The sequence below is a fragment of the Watersipora subatra genome, chromosome 7 (assembly GCF_963576615.1).
Source record: "Watersipora subatra chromosome 7, tzWatSuba1.1, whole genome shotgun sequence".
Taxonomy (NCBI): domain Eukaryota; kingdom Metazoa; phylum Bryozoa; class Gymnolaemata; order Cheilostomatida; family Watersiporidae; genus Watersipora; species Watersipora subatra.
In genome coordinates, this window is record NC_088714.1 from 29,839,411 (window position 1) to 29,857,068 (window position 17,658).

Below are 17,658 nucleotides of genomic sequence, written 5' to 3' on the forward strand. Positions count from 1 at the left end.
TTTTAAAAGGTTACTTTCTCACTCAATGTGCATACAAACCTACATATAGATCTCCATATGATATGATGCCATAAATATGTTTTGTCATGACCACAGAACTCGATATACTTAAAGTTTGCGTTGCTATACAACTTAATAAATAGGACCAACACAACTTGGTCTAGTTTACAAATGGTAACTAGGTGCTAGGTCAACGAGCTATGCTCTGTTTGTTTGTTTTGGGTGTTGGTTTTAGGATCAGCGTAATCACCTTACGCGATTTATTTTCAGTGCCTATGATATCTCCTCATCAGTCGGGTGCTGGCTGCATTACCTCTTCATCAAATCACTGGCAATAATGGGCTGTAATGAGAGCAAAGACGTAACGACTTACCCAAAGAAGGACACTTCCCCAAAAAAGACTGTTCCGGGGAATTCTGTTGCACCACAAACCTCCAGTAAGGTAAGATGAACTTACTTCTTATGACTGTCCGTCCGTAGTTAGTATCACTCTAGCTTGATAGTTCAACAAATAAAAACAAAGTTTTGCGGTTTGACCTATAAAATTATATAAGAATTAGTCGTAAAAAAGTAGTGTAACACAAAATAGCTTAAACTCGTAAAGAAGAGATAAAATTAAAGTTAAAAAATGCTTAGCAATATATTACCAAAATTAAATATTATAGTTTAACATTTTACGCAACTCTGTTGATATCATGTGATCGGTTAAGAACTTTAGTTGTCAAATTGTATCGCCAGACAGAGTCATGTTATTGTATTTAGCCCTAATACCTTGAGATAAATTCCTTGAGAACTAAGGGTGTGTGTTGTAACCGCAGTCCATGACACTCCGTCTCAAAAGTATAGCAAGTGGTTAAAAACTATCCAGCAATGTTAAGATAGGACTTTCATAGCAAATGAATAAAAACTCAACTTTTATTTAGCTCAGCATATACACATAGTTCCAATAGGGCTTTTTTCAAACTTCGACCTATCTTTCGTTATTTCCTTGCCTCTGTTTAACCTGCAACGGGTTTACTGTTTTTCTCAAGCTGTACTACAGCCAGTGTGAATGTTTATCAACAGTTATGGTCAGCGTCTAAAAGCTCATAATGGTGATGAGCTAAATATGTCATTAGATAATTGCTATATACTCAGATCATATCTCCAATCTGCCTGACCATTCATGGCATTCCGACTTTTTTGACAAAAATCACTAGACCTTATACCAGACACCAACATCTTGCCAGTCCATATTATAGAACAACATCGTGCAAAAAGAGCTCTTTTTCATTACTGGTATTTTACTTTACTATTCTATGTGTTTTTTTCTTTTTCTCTTTTGTCACGTGGTATAATTAGCTTTGAGTGGCATGGCCAGTGATAATATAGTTTATATCTACTGTATCTATCTGTCTGTCTGTCTGTCTGTCTGTCTGTCTGACTGTCTGTTTGGCTGACTGATTATCTGTCTATCTATGTATCTATTTATCCATCTATCTATCAATCTATATATCTATCTTTCTATATATCTATCTTTCTATATATTTATCTATCATTATATATATATATATATATACCTATCTATTTATCTTTTAATAAAGTAGAATATTACTTATGATGCTTTATCTTAAATCAACTTTAGTCACATAGCAGCAAGGATACCAAAAGTATGATAGAATAAATCTTTCTCTAGACCCTTCAAAGTCAGGATCCCTAGCAGATCAAACTAGCAGCTAGTTTGAATTATTTGGCGAGGCTGATTGCAGTTTTTATATACATGTACTTGTATATAAAAATATCCTTTATGTCCTTTATATATACTTTATGTACTATTATGTACATGTACTTTTATATACATGTATACATAAAAGGTTCATGACTCCCATATGCAAAATACTATTCAATTTTTTTTCAGATATGGTTAGAAGAGTTGTAACATAGTTTGTTTCGCTTAGATTATGTATACCAGCCCTTTTTATACACATGAGTTTTAAAATAACATTTACTCCTTTTAGAAGACTACAGGATGCCCTATTAAGTTCACCCATTTCGGAGATGGCGGCAGATGTGAACCCCTGATGATGATATTTGCCTATGGTCACATACCTTATGAGAATGAGATTATTAATCCTAAAGATTGGCCTGCTATTAAACCAAGTAATAGGCAGCAGTCTGCCGTATAACTACATCATTTTATAATTATCATCTCTCAGATGTCAAAATACTTGATCAATGAAATATGTCATAATTTATATTTTTTTAGTTTGTCATTTTTACTTATAGCAATTAAACCTTTATACTGTGTCTTATTGACGTGATCAGATGCTATTTATCTAACTATCTATCTATTCATCCATCCGTCTATCTATTCATCCATCCGTCTATCTATCTATCCATCTATCCATCTATCCATCTATCCATCTATCCATCTATCCATCTATCCATCTATCCATCTATCCATCTATCCATCTATCCATCTATCCATCTATCCATCTATCCATCTATCCATCTATCCATCTATCCATCTATCCATCTATCCATCTATCCATCTATCCATCTATCCATCTATCCATCTATCCATCTATCCATCTATCCATCTATCCATCTATCCATCTATCCATCTATCCATCTATCCATCTATCCATCTATCCATCTATCCATCTATCCATCTATCCATCTATCCATCTATCCATCTATCCATCTATCCATCTATCCATCTATCCATCTATCCATCTATCCATCTATCCATCTATCCATCTATCCATCTATCCATCTATCCATCTATCCATCTATCCATCTATCCATCTATCCATCTATCCATCTATCCATCTATCCATCTATCCATCTATCCATCTATCCATCTATCCATCTATCCATCTATCCATCTATCCATCTATCCATCTATCCATCTATCCATCTATCCATCTATCCATCTATCCATCTATCCATCTATCCATCTATCCATCTATCCATCTATCCATCTATCCATCTATCCATCTATCCATCTATCCATCTATCCATCTATCCATCTATCCATCTATCTATTTATCTATCTCATAATAAGGTAGAATATTATTTAGATTAAATAATTTAAAATATAAAAACAATCAAAACAACTAAAATACTTAGTTGTTTCAAAGTTTTGAGTTCTACAATTAAAATCACCTACAGCAAATCATTTTGTTGCGGACTATAAAAAAATAATAAAATAAGAATTGAAAAATGCATGAAGAAACAACTACGAAATTTTGAAGTCAAGGCTTGTGAGTCGACAGAACAATTTGAAGAACACTGAGATAGTCTCATCAAATTGCATGTTAGTTTAACTTATATTTATATTGGTTGTATACATAAATACTCCATAGACATCTAAAACAGGTGAGAAACAAACCATTGCTTAGTTTCTGAAGAACCTAAACATATCCTCCCTTCCAAACAGTTTTAGCTTAATGTTATTTCAAGTAATTAAAATTATTTAACAACTGTATTACAAAAAAAATGACATGAAGTACATTTGACTGTCTCTAAACCTAGTCGATCGAAACATACCAAAAGCCATAAATCACGCTCTATGTTTCCCACAGAAACTAAAATGGGTACATTGCCCATAATGACAGTTGGATCAGAAGAGCTTGTTTCCAGTTTGGCTATTCTGACTTACCTGGCAGGAGAGGCAGGTGAGAATTTATTCTGATGTAATAGAGAACTGGAAACAAAGTTGACTGCTTTAATCACATTGGCACTTTGATGGAACTGACTACATTTTTCTCTTGCCCATTTTATCATTTGTTTTCTATTTAATTACATGTACAGTGGCACTGAAACAATTTTCCAGAATATTCTTATTTAATAGTACTAAAACTATCAAATTTAACAATGAGACCACAAGTTTCTAAAATGAACATTTTGCTTATAATTTGATGACTCTGTGAAGAGTGAACTTTTGTTGTTTTAATAGCCTTGAAATGTTTAACATTGCCTTCAAGGCTATTAAAATGTTCTGATAAATTTGTGTAGCATAACTGCTTACCAATTTTCCCCTCATTATTTTGAATTACACTCTGTACACGTCGGAGTAAGTAGCGTGTATTTTCTTTACACAAAAATATTGCTAGCAAGAAATACAAAAAAATAATATATAGATGTTTTAGATTTTGTTTAATAATGTTTTAAATTACATTAATCTATTTGTCAAATTTGAATAAGTTTTTTAACTGCTATCAATGAGTTTTACTATCAATGCTATTAATGCTATCAAATATACATTACTTTTAAAAAACTGAAGCCTTCGCTATTGTGATTTACAACCAAACCTGCTCGCTATATACACACGCCTTATATAGTTTTGTTTTGGGATTACCAAAGGCATTCCTATGACTTGTTTGGTGAAACTTTTTCAAAAGACTTTCCAATTTCTTGTAAAGGAAATCATGCAGACTCATAACAGTCGTTCATTTTAGGAATGCTTCTTTTTCCTTTTGTGTTTTTATTTTTTATTTTTTGTTAGATTTGAAAGGAGCGACTCCTGAGGAGCAAGCGGCATGCGACTCTCTTGTCTACTCCATTGAAGAATGCCGAGGAGCTGACCTTTTCCTAAACAGGTTTGCTCTCTTAACAAAAAGTATGGATGAAGAAACGAGACTCGCAAAAGCAAAAGAGTTTACGGAAGGGCCATTGGCCAAGTTATCGAAACACTTGGAAGCTAGCATCACAGGATCGACCTGGCTGTTATCCAAGGTTAGACAACATAATTGTAACACTTAGCACTACGCAAGTGAACATACCTACATGTATATCATCAGGAGGTCGGACTAAGAAGGCTGGTTTGTAGAGCCAATTCTCAAATGCTTCAACAGGATGTCAACGATTATCCTAAAATACGAAAGCATTATGATTTGTCAGCTACTAGTTTCAACAAACTATATGTTTGTTTAAGTTATAGTGTATTTGGCTGAAAACCTAAATATCTCATCTCTAAAACAGCTGAGAAATAAATCATTGCCGAGTTTTTAGAGAACATAGATATATCTTCCTATCCAAGCAATTTCAGTTTTGTTGATTAAAATAACTAAATTTATTTGACAAGCGTATTGTTAGTAAAACTGTCCTTTATTACGCGTACTTTTTTGGTTGACAAATAATATTAGCACATTCAATTTTTATAAAAATGACATGAAACTATGTTTCTATCTCCAAATCTATTTGAGTTAATCATACGCCTAAGACCAAGAGTTTAGACAAGATTGGGTCAATCAGTTGGCTTTTGTAAATCTATTATTTTGTACCAGAAGAGTATGTTACCACTTGGAATACTTTATTAATATTACTAAAACAACGACTAGTTTATGTATAAGTGAATGCATAAACAAAAGCATTTCATCATACATAAATGAATCACATTTGCAATGAATACTCAAGCACATTATGTACATTATACATCGCATTATATATACTTTCTAAACAACCACAGGCTAAAAATCTATCATAAGGCTCACGTGAGATTATACATGACTTCAGTTTAGCAAAAGCCAACAATCACCTAAACATTCAAATACAGCTCAATGGACTAAATGGCAAATGTTACAAAATATATAAACCTAAATAATCATTAGTTGAGCATTACAAAAGTTTTTTTTAAATTGTGGTTGGTTCGAGAGTAACAGCCTCATTGCAAGTTCTAACCAAATGCATTTTTTAAACTACAAGATACATTATTTAACTGTTGAGTAGCACATTTAATAGAATGTCATATTGCCATGGTTATGCTATACAAAGTGGCTTCTCGAGGCAAAGACTGCTTGATGTAAACCAATTTAGGAAGCTCTACTACATGCAGTTGTACAAGTTGGACGTGCTATACGCTGAATGCATGACGTGACTTGCGAGGTTTCCTTTGCAGTTGACAGCTGCTGACTTTTGGCTGTATGGCACTATGAAGGCCATGACTGATATGTTCATCCCGGATGCTTGGTCCTCAATGGGTCCCAAAGTTCAAAAGTGGAGGGATAACTTTAGGAACATTCCAGAAATTAAGGAATACCTCGATAAGCAGGTAATGACCCTGAGGTACATTCGATCTAAGGCCCTTGTTATCTTTATTAAAAGCTTATTTTTGTCTAAATTGGCACCTACGGTATATATTCCGGAGTTCTTAATAGAAGTGTTTGCATAGGAGTAGGTCGTAGGTCAACAGTCTCAGCTCCGGTATTTCTGACAAAAACTTCTACCCATCTTTAGCGCCTTCTAGTATCAGGAGTTCCTACTTACAGATCTACGCATGATAAGTTTGGGTCATTTGCTTCTTTGGATGCTGGCAAAGAAAACAATATTTAGCGTAATAAAGGCTGGCCCTAAAACCAACATCTAGTGTGAGACCCACTCACAGGAGTCTGAATAAAGGAATGCACTATTGACCTTTATTGTAATATGATCCATGTCTGTCTGTCTGTCGTCTGTCTGTCTGCCTGTCTGTCTGATGCCACGGTTAGACTTTGGAAAAAGGTTGCATTGTATGAGGTCCAAACTCGTATATATAATAACAGACTTACTAGGTGTTAAGACTACTATCTTAAGACTGAAGTTGTCTTTCTATAGATAAAGCTTCTTATTAGAGTGTTTTATAGCCCGTAATTAGTGAGATTATATCTTTTACTACCAGATACTAGGCTCATAATAGCCTTAGTTTTAAATGGATTCACCGTCAAGACTAAGGTAGGAAAATGGGAAGCCCATCAGTTGAAAGCTGGAATAGAAACTACCAGTTAGCCTTAAGAAAGATGCTCTAATCTACATTCGTATGTCTAAGTACAGTATATATAACAACATTTACAAGAACTCCTTAAGCAAATACATAGCTATCAGGTGATGGCTTTATCAGATAATTGTAGTGACCAGTGTTATTTTGGCTTTTAATGCAGCAGGCTGTACTGTCAAGAAAGTTAGGTATGATTATTTCCATGGAGGTTTAGCTGAATAAAGCTGTGAAACAGAGACATGTATTAGAGCTCTCTTCAGAATGTAACCATTAAATTGGTAATGATAATAGAGCGTTAGTGAACCTCATAGTTCATGGTCTCACCAACTCAAATACATTAATGTGACTGCCTATAGAATTCACAAGCAACAAATCGATAAGAATACAAATATATATAAATATATATTACCAATAATTGTGTTACAATGTAATGAAGTTTTTGATGTCAATTTATGTTTAACAAATATGATGATCAATTTTAAATACAAAATCTTGTCTTAATGTGGACTCTTGCATCAGTTTCATTTTACTTTTGGAAAACAAACAACATAATTTTTAGCATTCATTTGTAAACTACTCTTCACAGATTAAGGATTAGCAGCCATGTTTATTTTGCTTGTGTTTTTTGAATCAGCCTTGAGTTAGCTAACATGAACTAAAGATCTTTGTGACTAGACTATTCTAAGTACAGATACATGCAAATAAATTAGATGTCTTTCTTAGATGTAATGATTGCGCTTCTCATTTTAGGGCTACTGATTACCATAGCAAGAAGTATAGGTTTTTGTATCCCATAATCAGTAAGGCGTATACTAATGTAACTAGCCCTATAGTTCATTATTAGTCATTATATAAACAGAGTTATTTGTATCACCATTGTAGTAAATCTTACAAAAGGTTTATACCGAATTAATTCCTGGAATAATAGGTTTTAGAAAAAAGAACGCTCGGGAAATATTTCTGCTGGAAACAAGCCACTATCATATGTTTAAGTTTATAAACTTTCTGTTCTTTACAAACTTTTATAAAGTATATAGACAGTTTATAAACTTTCTGTTCTTTATAAACTTTTATAAAGTATATAGACAGTTTATAAACTTTCTGTTCTTTATAAACATTTATAAAGTATATAGACAGTTTATAAACTTTCTGTTCTTTATAAACTTTTATAAAGTATATAGACAGTTTATAAACTTTCTGTTCTTTATAAACTTTTATAAAGTATATAGACAGTTTATAAACTTTCTGTTCTTTATAAACTTTTATAAAGTATATAGACAGTTTATAAACTTTCTGTTCTTTATAAACTTTTATAAAGTATATAGACAGTTTATAAACTTTCTGTTCTTTATAAACTTTTATAAAGTATATAGACAGTTTATAAACTTTCGGTTGAAGTTTATAAACTTCAACCTACAATTCACTATCTCAACACTTCTACAATACTATTAAATTACCAACTTGTAAAACAAGTTTGTGCAACTCCCTCAATAACTCCAGATTTCAGTCTTTTCATTTTTATTCCTTTTGACATGTAATAAAAACATTAGTTTGTTGAGGACTACTATAATGCTAATGCAAAATTATACATACGTTATCAACATACGCCTCTACAACAACAAAGCAAAGCATCAGTTTCGTTAAAATATGCACTGTACTTGGTTTTTAATAAATGCTGGTACATTATGTCTACCTACGCACTAGAACAAATAAAACTGAAAACCAGTGGGAAAGAGAATCTCATGCATACCTTTAGAGCAAACACTCTCTACCTGTTGGTAATAACATATTTACTCAAACATCCTGTCTATGAAGTGATTGGATCTTCAGCTTTAAATGACAAAACCTGTTCGAAAAAATAGCCAATCTTTCCACACTGTTAAGTGAAGCACCATTTCTTGACTGTGTTGGGTAAGTAATATGAGGGCTATATGTTTGCAGTGTGCAGGTTCGACAGCCATGTCAAAGGATGTGATGAAGTTGACCTACTTTGATGTAAGAGGTAGGGTAGAGCCGTACAGGATGATATTCGCACACACTGGCGTTCCTCACGAAGAGGAGAGAGTGAAGTTTGACGATTGGCCAGCAATGAAACCGAGTAAGTTTTTTAGCTGTACACCAAGACCTGTTTGCACCACTTGGAGTGTTGAAAACTTACTTTATATAATCTGTGGACAGTGTTAACATCTAAGCACCAAGCATAGGTTAGTGTTTGATGCTTTCCTTTATAGATTGACTGTAATGGGGGTGTTAACCTGCGATTGCTTTTTTAGCCACGCCTATGGGCTACCTACCAGTACTTAGAGTAGGAGGGTCTGAAATTACAACCAGTCTCGCTATCCTGAAGTACATTGCAAAGGAATGCGGTAAGTCTCTTCAGCAGAAACAGCATTCAAAATTGGCATTGTTTCTTAATTTTTTATTATTTATACAAAGTTTTACATTTAACTTTTCGTAAACAAGTCATTGAATATTGTGATTCTCGGAGTAAAATATATTATGAAATTAAGTAATAGCATGGAAATATCGGTATAAACTTGAACCTAATGTTTTGTTAGCTTACTAATCAAAACAGCTTTACATGGAGGAAGCAGACCTACAAGAAATAAGTCATGCTGCTATCACCGACAGCAGTATGAACATAACTGTATTTTATCTACAAATAATACTAAAGAAGATTTCAGAACAGCTGGCAAGAAAAGCAGCAACGACCAGTAGTGTACACTGATAGACTAAAACAATCAAGTCATTGACAAGGACAATTAAACTTCCTGCATACAATGCTATTTACAAACTGTCTATTCAGTATACGTCGGAGTAAATCTGTCAGTCATTCTTGTTTGCTAGTTGCTAAACAGCGCTGAAAGGAAAATCAAATACATGTGATCACAAACAAGCAAGGACACACAGGCAAGTGTGGACATAGACCACAGGGGTCAAAAAGAGAATGTACTATATCTAGGTCAGCTTACGGAACTGTTTGTTTATCAGTTGCTAAGACGCATGACCACTATGACAAAGCAAAAATCAAATGTGTGACAAGCGTAGACAGAGGTTGCAGGAGTGAAGATAGCAGGGGATTATGTCTACACACAAAGTCCAAACATGAGTCCACTTGCTTTGTTTAATATACTCTTTAGCTTACAACTCTCATATAGACGTATAATCTGTGATGGTCAGTGTGCGTGCGTGTGTGTTCTAGGGCTATACTGTGTCAATAAACATAAATACGTACAGGGCAACAAATGTAGAACAAAAGTTGTAAATTTGTTATACAATATATCTAGTCATGTTACATTTATTATAATGTGATAGCCTACAAAACTGAAGCTAAATTTGTTGTTTACTCAAACTAAAAATTAGAAAGGTTATTCGTAAAAATTTCTATCTGAAAAAAGTCATCTTGTTTTTATAGATTATCACTGCATGAACTGCTTCAATGGATAAAGATTTTAATTGGAAAATTGTTAGATATTTGAGCTCGAAAACCGAGCGACTGATTGTATTAATCAATAGTTAAAATTCTCTTATCGCTATGCTGAGGCAGCGGTGTGAAGGAGTCAGCAATAAATGCACCGTTCAATAAATTTACTGTAACTGCTTTCTTTATCACATTAAAGTTACGATCACAATGAACGTCAACTCATAAACATGGAATACTTGTTTTTTAGTATTAAGTTATTAGAAGGCTTATGTTTTTGCTGAAGTGAAGTCACATTTTCGTATGATAAGTTTGCAGCTAGACTCTTGCACTCTTCATATACACTGTTACCCGATAATTTATGTTGCCTTAATGTATATTATCAACATAAAGAAATATTGGCATTGTTAGGGCTAACCTTACTCTTGGGTTTTATCAATAGCCATATCTCAGTGACCATCTCAGAAAATAAGAATAAATAGCTGGAATAAAATGCTAGCCGAGATGGCATCTACAGATTCTTTTTACTATAGAAAATTGAATGTGTTTAATATATTCAACACTAAACAATCTTTACTATAATGAGAGCTGCGTCCGCCTGAAAAAATAGGTTGTATTGCCCAGGAATCAAACCCGATTATTCAGATTCTTCACTGAGCATGCTACCATCTGCACCACTCAACCACCATACAACATCTGAGAACAATTAGGCACATATTTATTACACATGATGATCTCTCACGGCGCACGAGACTGCCAGCGTTTTTGTAATAATAATCATTATAACTTTTGTGGTTGCCTTTTGCATTCGTAACGCAAATTTGGAAGACAGCAGCACAAGTTATGTTCATCCTGATAGGAGCTTTCAGTTGATGTGAAGAAATGCTCTTTGGTACAACAAACAGCCATGTTAGGATTGGCTAGCATCCTCAGGGAGGTCCTGTCCATCCCAACCGCGTGGAACTAGGACAATGACAGGAAATAACACCAGCTTAAACTGTGATAAAACCGATAATAATAATACTAGTAATAATAATAATAATTAAGAAATAATCTTATAGCTAGTAGACTGAAGTGTGATTCACCAAATGGTTTAGTGTGCATTTATTAAGGTCAAGCTAGAAGTATTACATGAAAGTGTAGAATGGGGCTCGTAGGAACCATAGAATGGTACACTTTAGTTCTTTACTGAGACCTAGTGGAGTGTACAATTTCTTTTGTTAAAGAGAGAGGAAAGTGTAAAGTTGATCAATTCAGTTGAAGCTTTGATCCCTAAATACTTTAATACAGAAAGATTAAAATAAAAAAATTTTGAGACCTTTAAAAGTGCCTTTTAAACCTGTCATTAGTGGATCATAAAATGATTGTCACTTGTGGGCTGTGTAGGATTGGACGGGAGAGATGAAGAAGCTACTTGTGATACCATAGTCTACACTATCGAAGACTGCCGATCAGCTGTTTTCCCTACTCGATTTAAGATTCGCAGCAAAACAGAAGACGAGGAAACGCCGAGCAAAGTGACAGAATTTGTGGAGAAGACACTTCCACCATTCCTCGACTACCTTGAGCGACACATGACTGGAACTAAATGGCTGCTCAAAGAGGTGACTGCGCCTTTTTATCCTTTTAATGAACATGTCTTTAGGACCCTACCTTTTGTTTTGTCATTAATACGGTATATGTATGATATAAGGGAATCAGCGAGAGAGAAGAGAGGGAAAAGAATTTATAAAGTCTACTGAGGCTCGAATAATTTCTATAAATCCTAGGAATACTGAATTCTCCCTAGTCTTGACTATTCGCCCTTCAGTCAGCTTTGCCAAACTTGCACCAAATAAAATAATATGCAAAAGGACGTAGCACAGCCTCGTCAATATTTTGGCTGTAGTTAAAACTTTCTTGGAAAACCTCTATCACTTTTATAAAGAGCCTTGATAAACAAAGCTCGGTATGAAAGCTTTCAGCAGGGATGTACAATTCCTCAGTACACAAGTAATAACAATGATTCAGAGCCAAATTTAATTTAATGTGCTGTAACAAACTTATAATGTGCTTGTCTCATATTGTTATGTTGAAGTAATAGAAAAGTTAAATGCTGATGGGAATATACTGAGTTTTTCCATATTTTTATTGCGGTATAGTTTTGAGAACAACAAAAACATAAAGGATAGGATCAAGTAAAAATAAAGCCGCATACATTTGTTTCCCTTAAAAAAAGTTTATCTTGAACTGTTTTTATGTTTGAATTACCTTATTATAAGATTTTTTTTTAACTTTGGAACATCAAGTACCGATTTTTTCATATGAAAGATCTTGTACATCTGTTATAAAGCTGCAAGTGAATGTATCTGAAAGCCTGATCTACTAATCACTTTGCTGAAACACAGAAGCAAACTTTGTATATAAGAATTTACGTCTATGATATAACATTAGCATAAAAGTTGCCGACTCAATTGAAACGTTTAGACTGTCATGTAAAACTGGTGGATATAATGATAGAATAATAATATAATGGCAAGATAATATAATAATGGTAGAATGGTAGTAACACTCTAATTAACAAGACTATTGGTATAAGGCTTGACTATAGACTAAAGAGGTCTGAATTTTATTCCAACTATGCTACAACTGCCACCTTGCTGGAGTGGTACGAGTAACTTACTGGCATCGCTATGTACTCACTGACTGCCTCAACTTCACACGGGTGGCTTTTTCTGAAAGAGATATAAAGCAAAAGTCAATCTCTCTGATGAGACTTTCCTAAAGAATTTGATGCTGGAGTTGTCCATGAAACCTTTTTTCAGCTTTACGTCGGGATTTATGCTATAAGTTTTGCACATTTTTGAGAGGTCTTTACGATCAATGTTTTTCATGAGGTGATGAAATTTCAAAAACCCACTTTATCAACATTTATGAAAATGGTTTGATCGACCTGCTCTTTGACTCAGGTGTATCAAAGGACCACGTAGGCCAATAAATTATCATTAGTTTTTGTGCGCAGAATCAAGCAGCTTTGAATCTTTGTAGACTCTTTCTGATTGGAAGGCCAAAATTTCGTAATTCTGGAAATATTAAAGAATTTTAAACAATTCATAATGGATTTTTCGAAAAAATAAGCTAATCTCCTTAATGGTCCCTTGACACTAACACTGTTATTCTATTTATTGTTGGTTGTGCTATAATAGCCATATATCGACTGACAGTTGTGTAAAGAAATTCATTGAATTGATTAATACATAGGTACTCATGAAAACTTTACCAACTCATAGAAGCTTTCTGATTGGCCACCTCTTGCAGAGCCTCAGTTCAAATGCTGCCTGATTAGTACTGCTGTCTAGGCTTTACCACTAGTACGTTTTGTAGCTGAGTGTGGCTGACTTCTGGCTATATGGCACTATGGAGGTGATAGAAGACTCGGCTGTACCTGACATCTGGTCTCGGGTCAGCCCTAGACTTCAGGCATGGAAAAAAGACTTTGAGGCACTCCCAAAGGTCAAGGACTATTGCGATTCTCGTCCCAAGAACTATACGCTTTAATTCGCATGCTCTTTAAAGTAAGAAATTGCCAGTATGATTAAGCCATGGTTTTTTATATATATCCTATATATTTACTTATATATAGGTGAAGGTCAACAAGATCAGTACCGGTGTGGACACGCTCAGTAGAGTGAATGCTACTGCTTGCAATTTTGCCAAACTAACAAATTGACAAAACTTTTTTATCGTGATTTCAAAACATTATTCAGAATTTCATAGCCTTGCTAACTTATTTATTGAATAAACTAACTTTCTTTAGCCTGCTACTACTCGCTATAATAAAATATATTAGACTGTGAACTTTGCCAACCATATTTGCGCTAGCGCTAAATCAAGGTAATCCTACGCAAATAACCGAATCTGACACTTTTAAGAAGTAATAATAAATATTATTATGCGTAGCGACAGCACGGATGCTAAACCATTAGTGCAAACTATTTGCTTAGTTCAACAAGATAAGATGATGGGCAGACAAAGTAAACACCATCCGAGACTGTGTGAGATTAAAATTTGGAGTTTTCATTCTGTCATCATACAGAGAAAATGCTACAAAGAGCTAAAGAGTTGTCTGACCAAAGAAAGGGATAACTTCTTTTTTTTAACACCACTGTCACCAAGTCGATAATATGGACAAGGTTGATCTGTTTTTGAAATATAATTAAATTTATTGACATATCCTGTCTCATCAAAATATCAAGTGACCTATTTGCATAACTTCCAAAATATGATTGATTCTCACTGCAGAGCACAGCCTGCTTATGAATGAACACAAAAATTTTAGGATTTCCTTGAATGTACATGCGCATTTCGCATCAATTTTGCAATCATGAGATATTCATGAAGACTCATGCAATAGTCACAACAAACCATGCTATGTCTATAAACAACACAAAGTGCTAGCCAACACAATAAAATTATCAGCAACAAAAGCAAAACTACATAATAACAAACTACATATACATCTACACGTGCTGAACATGTACAGCTGAGCCTAGAACTTGTGACACCAACAGTGTCTCAAGTTTTAACATTTCTGTAAAGAAGGAAGAAGAACGACTTGCAAATAATATCAAAATTATATTTTTATGCAAAAACTTTGCAAAAAACAATGTATTAAACAAAGCAAACCTAAGTGTTAGCCAGAAATCACAGTCGAACCTCTATTTTTGATCACATATTAATCAAAATGTTCAAGACACAATGTAAAATTTAAGAAAATATTTGACTTAGCACCAGAATTAACTCTAACATATGCCATTCAAATGTCTCTAAATGTTGCTGTGTCATAAGTAGAACTGAGGCTAGTGAGAAACAGATTATAAAATATGAAACATGACCTAAATATATAAACAAAATTGATTTAGATTTCTCCTACTTTGAGTCAGAGTAAGGCGTACCATACATCTCTACCATCACTTCTACCAAAACTGATGCAGTGCTGAAAGTACTTTTGCATTTGCCTGTCTCTAAGGTAAGATGTAACACTACTATATTGGTTAGTTATAAATTATTATGGCCAAGCCTTCTGGGATTAGCCAAAGGATTTCAGTAAAATTGGAGTTGTGACCATATGAAAAAGAAAAAACAACTACAATCAACACTTAAGACTGAAGCTGTAGATATTCAAACTTTTGCAAATGGAAGATTCAATAGCTTTTCTAATACTTTTAATTGCTTTTGCTTACATTTATAATAAAGAATTAAATTAGTTAGAAACTGATTTAATTAAATTTAAGTCACCTGTTCGTGTCAAATGATATCTAACAAAGCAAATTACTCGCCCCGATGCGCACAATTCAAATTTCAATGTTGTTATAATTATATTGTACTGATAATGTAATGATGTTATATATTGTACTGACAGTATAATGATGTTATATATTGTGCTGATGATGTATTGTTGTTATATATTGAACTGATAATGTAATGATGTTATATATTGTACTGACAGTATAATGATGTTATATATTGTATTGACAATGTAATGTTGTCATATATTGTACTGACAGTATAATGATGTTATATATTGTACTGACAATATAATGATGTTATATATTGTACTGACAATGTAATGTTGTTATATATTGTACTGACAATATAATGATGTTATATATTGTACTAATAATGTATTGTTGTTATATATTGTACTGACAGTATAATGATGTTCTATATACGTGTATATTGTACTGACAATTTAATGATGTTATATATTGCACTGACAATGTAATAATGTTATATATTGTACTGCATACAACTAATAATCATAAGTGGATGATCAATAAAACATTTCTTTTTGCATCCATGGATGTGGTGGGTACATTTCATGTATTTTGGCATAAGAGCAACAGCAAGCAACGAATAAAATATAACAAATAAGCAAAATTATTGCCTTTAAAAAGGAGCAAATATTTCAAACTAGCATTTTATCCCTCACCTGTTACCATTAAATTTCAGAAACACCAACTCCGAAAAGTTTGATCCAGATAGAGAACTACACTTTAGGCACCTTATGAAATCGCTTTTACTGAAACTTTACCTATTAAAGCAGATGTTACAGGAGTAGACAATCCTCTAGGAGCAAGTGCAGCTTGTAACTTTTTAGTGACTTGAAATTTTTTATAATAGTATGACAATAATTCACAGGTCATTATTGTATCATTACTAGCTGTACTACCCAGCATTGCCTGGGTATTAAAAATCAGCTTATAAACAATGAGAAGTGGTGAGAGTTGTCTGCCACTTGCTTTTAGCCTGGCAGATTGCCAACGGAAAGTTTTTATTAAGTTAACTAATGACAATCACTTACTTATTCAATCACCTTGCGTGGTATGCAAAGCATTTGGGTATGTGCTCCCGTATAGTGACCTATATTGGCAAACGAACAATACAATACCTGTGACCTATTGGGAAGGGCGTCAGGCTGGCAAATGGTAGGGTCCAATATCAAATCTTATTCGGTACGGATTTTTTATTCCAAGATTTAATAGCTATAGCCAAAATGCAGACCAACATACTACATACGACATAAAACATACTTTGAGAAATATATATATATATATATATATATATATACATATATATGTATATGTATATATATATATATATATATATATATATATATATACATATACATGTATAATGTATATTCTTAGACTACTTCTAGTATCATTATTATTATTGACTTTTTATTCATGGTGAAACCAGTTTTCTATCTTAGACCAGGCTTTTCTAAAGACCAAAAGTTTACAAAGCCACATTTCTGTTCCTAACTCTTCATTTTTGAGTACTTTTCGAAGAACGTGTGCGGTTCCCAGTGGAGCAGTTTCTTTAGTCGTACCATATGAGAGAGCTGCTCCAAGCATGGCAAGAAATGATGTCAGGCAATTGGTTGTTCTTCCTAAGTTCCTGATGACAACTGAAGTTAATATTGTTGTCACTTTTCATGTGCCTTGAGGTCTCTCATCTTATGTCCTGATGCTTTCATATTTTTTTTCATTTTCTCATTCACTCTTATCGTTGTTCTTACATCTCCTGAGACAGCAATATCAATGATGACACACTCTTTTAGCTTTTTCTTAAGCAAGATGATATCTGGCCTTTTGTTTTTATGAATCTGTCAATATAGACATTGAAGTCTCCTGACACTTTCAGACTCTCATTCTCCACCACCTTTTTAGCCTATGTTCATACCATGACTCATTGTGAGTATTTCATGCGTTTCCTAGATGATCCAATGTATGGCAGCAGCCTCCTCATCATGTCTTCATGTATAGTTGGTAGGTGCCATTTTACCACATTCCCTTATGATGTGTTACCATTTCATCCTTGATCTTGCACATTCCACATATAGGTAACTTGCTTGCATAATCAATTCTGGCTTTTTGGTAGTTAATACTTCAGGCTTGGTCACGAGGCACAATAATTAATAATTATTATAATAATACTATAACGTAATTATTATTAA

At 33.7% G+C, this 17,658-nt stretch overlaps 1 protein-coding gene across 1 annotated transcript; it reads left to right on the plus strand.

The window, feature by feature from the left end:
• The first annotated feature begins 335 nt into the window (after positions 1-335).
• Positions 336-13,962, plus strand: LOC137400136 (uncharacterized). The gene is made up of 9 exons (XM_068086453.1): positions 336-442; positions 1,998-2,139; positions 3,567-3,659; positions 4,490-4,719; positions 5,882-6,034; positions 8,678-8,834; positions 9,010-9,102; positions 11,544-11,761; positions 13,521-13,962. Exons 1-9 carry the CDS (start codon positions 338-340, stop codon positions 13,692-13,694), a joined length of 1,365 nt encoding a protein of 454 aa, XP_067942554.1. The 5' UTR covers positions 336-337; the 3' UTR covers positions 13,695-13,962.
• Positions 13,963-17,658: the final 3,696 nt, after the last annotated feature.

Bases quoted from the DNA above. Each gene is read 5' to 3' on its own strand.
- LOC137400136 (XM_068086453.1), top strand. From the start codon at position 338: ATGGGCTGTAATGAGAGCAAAGACGTAACGACTTACCCAAAGAAGGAC. The intron at 4,720-5,881 runs GTTAGACAACAT...TTTCCTTTGCAG, and splicing joins CGACCTGGCTGTTATCCAAG to TTGACAGCTGCTGACTTTTG. The intron at 8,835-9,009 runs GTAAGTTTTTTA...TTGCTTTTTTAG, and splicing joins TTGGCCAGCAATGAAACCGA to CCACGCCTATGGGCTACCTA.